The following is a 4,894-nucleotide window of genomic DNA, read 5'->3' as shown; positions in this document are numbered from 1 at the left end:
TTTAAAGCACTATTAGACATTTATTTATGCGAATCCTCGCGCCGGCAAGCATACTGCCCCGCACTGAGAACATAAAGAGCAGTGCTACACCCTTTTTTCACCTGTGCCTTTCAGGTGAACGACAGCCACTGACCGACAAGAACAAAACCGACCCTGGAAACTTGGGCAATAGCCTCGATCCTGTGTACAATCCGTGAATCCGTGAATCTGAGGAGCGAAATGCAAAGAAAAGCTAATGACCGATTTTCCAGGATGGAAATTGTATTATATAGATCTCGTGTTATTCTTATTGAACACCGAAGAACTCCAAGTTCGATTTCGTGTTTTATGTCGCGTAGACCGGAATAAAAGGGAAATCGCCGGTGGTCCGTGACCTTGAAATTTCGCTCACCCAAACAAAATGATATGAGCAACATGTCAGCGAAAGATGCAAACGGATTAGACTAACTCTCCGTAAAAATAAAAACTTGGAAAACGCTATAGTTTCGGGAAAAATTATTTGGGTCTCGTCAATTCCTGATTCTGAATCTGAAAGTTTGTCTGGTAGCTCGGCCTTGTGAGGATCGGACGTGTTTGAAGGCTCAGTTCAGCGGGGCTCCGTAGGTCCCAAACTTGAACAATGTTGATCAGAGAATTGTGAGTTTGTTTGACATTTTTCGGTGTGACCTAGGTAAATAACCATGTGGTTTTTGCGTCAATTATACTCGGACTCATGACTCCTTGGTTGGTTATGTGTCGGTGTATTCACATTAGATACTGTTTCTCAATGCCTATAGGCATATACTTCTTGGCTTCTTCATCAGGAAGAGTGACTGGTCCTATAAGTCGGGGCATTAGGCATACCGACCTGCCTTCTTCCAGCTCTGTGGTTACGTCCAAGAAGTGCCCGTCGAGTTTTTTTTCGCATGTCCATTTATATGCCAGCCGTCCCGAACATCGTAGTTGTGAGCGTTGCTGTTTGGCAAGTTGGTTATTCTTAGTATGGGGAAGGGAAGATAAGGTGTTGGCTGTGTTTCAGGGATGCCACTGAACTTGTCGCTTGGATCTCTGATGGCTTCAAAGTTACAGTCGGTTGGAGTGTACGCTAGGACGATGGACTTGCCAATTGTGAGACTTCCTTACAAACGGTGGCATACAAGCTGCACGGAGGAAATATCACTATTACCACAAATTTTCGATTTTTCATTTTTTGACCTGTGAGGAGTTTACGAAAGGCTCCGTGGGATTTTAAAAACAAATAGAGTCATAATTTGGTTTATATGCACTGCAACAGCGTTTTTGAGTGTTTGTTCCAGTCGCACTCCGTCTTTGCCTAAGGTGTTTTTTTTAAGTACGTTCCCCGGCGACTTACACGGTCTCTACATGCATCTGATGAGATTGTTGTTGACACAAATCAGTGATACCTATAGCGCCATTCAGCGGCTGCGTATAACCATACAGTCGAAAACGAGGTATTTATCATGCAGGTTCAATTTGTATGGGAAGAACTAACGAGCAATTTTTAACGAGTTTGTGGAAATAGCATCAGCCGCACGGAGACCATCATCGCCGGATATCCACACGAGTGGGGGTATTCCGCCCGATGACTGTCGCAGCCTGTCGCAGTGGTCTCTGAGCCGCCAATGGTTCGCAGCCGGCTGCCGCAGGATATAGATAGAGGCAGTTGACTCAGTGATTGTGGCTCGATTTCCAATTTCTTTTTTCTGATACCCAGCACACAAATTTCAATCGAGTCCTGTGTGAGAGGAACAGAAGCCTGTTGTCCTGCTTCAGAGTCTGTCCCGTCTGTTTGTCCGGTGTGACGGTTGGCGTGCGCCCGTGAACAATTGGACCATACTGAGGGGGCGGCCTTCTATGTGATAATCACAGCTCACACCAAGTCGGTCAGTCGTTAGAGGTCCGACCAACACAATGTCGTGGCCCCCATGTTGGTGGTTGGATCATGTGCAGCGACTTGTTTTATGAAATTGGTATTGCACTTTCACTTCCCGCCGAAACAGATCGCTCAGTGGCTAAGATGAGAACGTAGTGTCCCATAGGTCCGCAGTTCGAACCTAACCTCTGCATCTCAACTGCTGCTCTCTAGGCTTGGGCATTCTGGCGGTATCTCAGCTGTCGTGCTACCTTCAGGTGGCGTGACAGCTAGGCACCGAAAAGGTGTTACACCGAACGATCACCTATCATCTACAATGGTGATAAAACTAAAAATACTCATGCCACATCTTCCGTCACGTGGTGTGAACAACCGGGTCGCCTTACATGCTGCGTACAGCAATGTGGGTTGGCGAAAACATATGACTATTGGCATCTCCCTTCTTACATTTTCACGCATTCCCTCTTCAACCCTATCCCACTCCAATTAGAATACTCTTCTCGCAGGTCCCAGCGCTAAGAATAACAGCTTTGTTCGCCATGCACCACGGTCAGCTGCAGTTTCTGTGCGCCTGGTTTCAGTAACAATCCTTGGAAGTCTGATTTCAAACCCCGAAAGTTCGTCTACTTACGTGCCTTTACTGTTCACACACCGATGCAAACAGGATATCCAGCGACCCTCGTTTGTACGCTCGGTTCCCTCTGCATTGGTGTATATTGTCTGTCAGAATCATTGATATAGGATGTAAGTACTGCAACTGAACTGATTATCCGCCCACTCTTTTCCGGCTGCTCACCTCTGTTGGTAAAATGAGATCAATCACTGCCTGTTTATTGTGTTTGCTTACACCCGAACGGACTATAGCTCTGAATCTGTCAAAGACAGTTTCTGTGACGCTCTAGATGCTCTTCTATCATGCGTTAAAATGTCAGGTATCGTGGTTGTTGGTGACATGAACGCTCAGGTAGGTAAACTAAGAGCTGCTGAGGCCCCATTGGGTGGTCGTCTTGGGTTGGATACGAAGACCACGGATAACGGACAGCACCTGCTTCAGATGCGTGCCGATCACCCGGGGTTCTTTTGCAGTACCAATTTCCGGAACAGCGGAAATCGCTTGACAACGTGGTGCCCACCAACGAACCTGCCCCGATTCCTAATAGACCATATTGCCGTCAGTTACCGGTAGCTTGGGTTTTTCACTATGTCGCACCTGCTGTATTACCGGCGTCGACTTCGACCAGCAATAGTTCGCTTCTTTTTTCCACCCAACTTTTCAGGTTTCTTCAATGCGCGTCCCTCTCTTGACCGTTGAGAAGCCACTGGACTCCAACTCCTCGAGAACCTGCCAAATTGTCCGATCATCATCATAATCATCATCTTTGGCAGCATAACGTCACTGATGAACACTGATGCTTCACTGCTGTATAAACATTATTTATTTTAAAGGCTTATTCCGAATGAACTATTAAAAGTGGACGAGTAAGGGACTTAGCACTAGTCTGCAACAATCGTTCTGAGCTACACCTTCAAACACTCACTCAGGCGGTCTAGACGGAAACTAACAACAAGAACACTGACGTCGATTGGCGGCTGTACCTTACTGCGTCTCTAACCAGGTGTAATGGGGATCAGGTGGTTCCCATCCTGGAAGCAGAGTCGCACCCACAGTACACAGACTGTTCATCGTCTCCTCTGCCATGTTAAAGATCTGTCACCTCTCTGCTTCCGCCACTCTCACTTGGGCACGGAAAGCAGCACGCTCTTGTACAAACTATTGCTCGGCTTACGCAGTACATGGCCTAACCAACATAGCTTCTGGTGCTGGACACAGTTCCCGTTGCACAACCGAAAACTTGCTTTCTGATAGCCTTGTTACGGATTCTCCGAGACCAACCCACACGACCCATAATTCTGAGACAATGGTTGTTGAACGCCTAAAGACGTCGCAGTTCCGCTGCTCGAATAGACCAAGCTTCACAGCCATTTAACAAAATAGCCCGTACTGTAGCCTGATACACACTTGAGACTTGGGGATACGCCGTCTTGCTGCCATAAATGTCTCCAATTATCAAAGACGACCGGGAACGTGCAGAGTCTTGCGTTGATCTCATCTGTCATCCTACAGTCAAAACAGATACAACGTCCAAGGTACGTAAAACGCTTCACAGTTTCGAACGCCTCTGTGGAGTGCAAGTGGCGTGACTGCATGTCCAGGAGCAAGGTGGGTGAAAAGTGCGTACCACAGGACGGAATGACTGGTCAATTCAGCCAAAAGCAATTGCGCCTTCTCGTCCTCTTCGAAGACAAGAATGATGTTGGCATGTTCCAGATCGACAAGGCTTCGTCAGCTGCTGCTTGAACACGGGTTTTGTGGACCTTCCAGCGTTCGTCCCATTATCTCGTCGATCACGAGATCAAATAGAAATGGAGACAGTGGGCACCTGTGGTGGACACCGCTTTGTGCACGTAAGCTTTTGGAGAGCTCTCCGTATACGCTGACGTCCCGAATAATCTAAAAACTTCCTGGGCATACTTTGATGTAGTAATGAAGTAGACGCTGGGAGGTCTTCAAATCTCAGGCGTTCAAATCATTACCGGCGAGAATGTTGTCGATCGGAAGTACACAGACAATGTCGTACTCATCTTTGAAGTCAAAGGCCAAGCAGAAGCCCTGTTCAGTAAACAAATCCCAGAGGCTTCAGTCACGTTTGCTTACTTGTGTCCTTCGTTGGCCGTCACGAAGAGACTGGACCTTACCGTCCCGACCTAAAGCTGCCACCTTGACGTGGTGGTCGGGCTTGAGTGCTGCAATGATCCCGCGGGCTGCACTGGCTGGAACTTCGTTCCACAAGGTCTAACCATGCCAGGAAGGCCAAAGGGGAGCAGCGAGACCCCGCACTACGAGTAATCGTGGTACGAGGCGGTCTGGGGGTAAAGTCGTACTGTCCTCTGCGACAGGAGTGTGAAGGCAGTAAGGTGTTTCCCCTAGGCGACCAGCATGTCCATATTTATGGAAGCAGC

The 4,894-nt window shown here is 47.9% G+C and overlaps 1 protein-coding gene across 1 annotated transcript in view; it reads left to right on the top strand.

Annotated features, from left to right (window-relative positions):
* Positions 1 to 504: 504 nt before the first annotated feature.
* The window catches only part of T265_06568 (hypothetical protein), a gene marked incomplete at both ends in the record, with an annotated part of 39,373 nt that continues 34,983 nt past the window's right edge, over positions 505 to 4,894 (top strand). The window contains one exon of the mRNA XM_009171871.1: positions 505 to 636. Within this exon, the coding sequence (XP_009170135.1) occupies positions 620 to 636 (17 nt within the window). The remainder of the gene's footprint in view (positions 637 to 4,894) is intronic.

This window comes from Opisthorchis viverrini, assembly GCF_000715545.1.
Source record: "Opisthorchis viverrini unplaced genomic scaffold opera_v5_138, whole genome shotgun sequence".
Classification (NCBI taxonomy): domain Eukaryota; kingdom Metazoa; phylum Platyhelminthes; class Trematoda; order Opisthorchiida; family Opisthorchiidae; genus Opisthorchis; species Opisthorchis viverrini.
The sequence above is the reverse complement of the archived record's forward strand: the minus strand, read 5'-3'. Positions and strand labels throughout refer to the sequence as shown.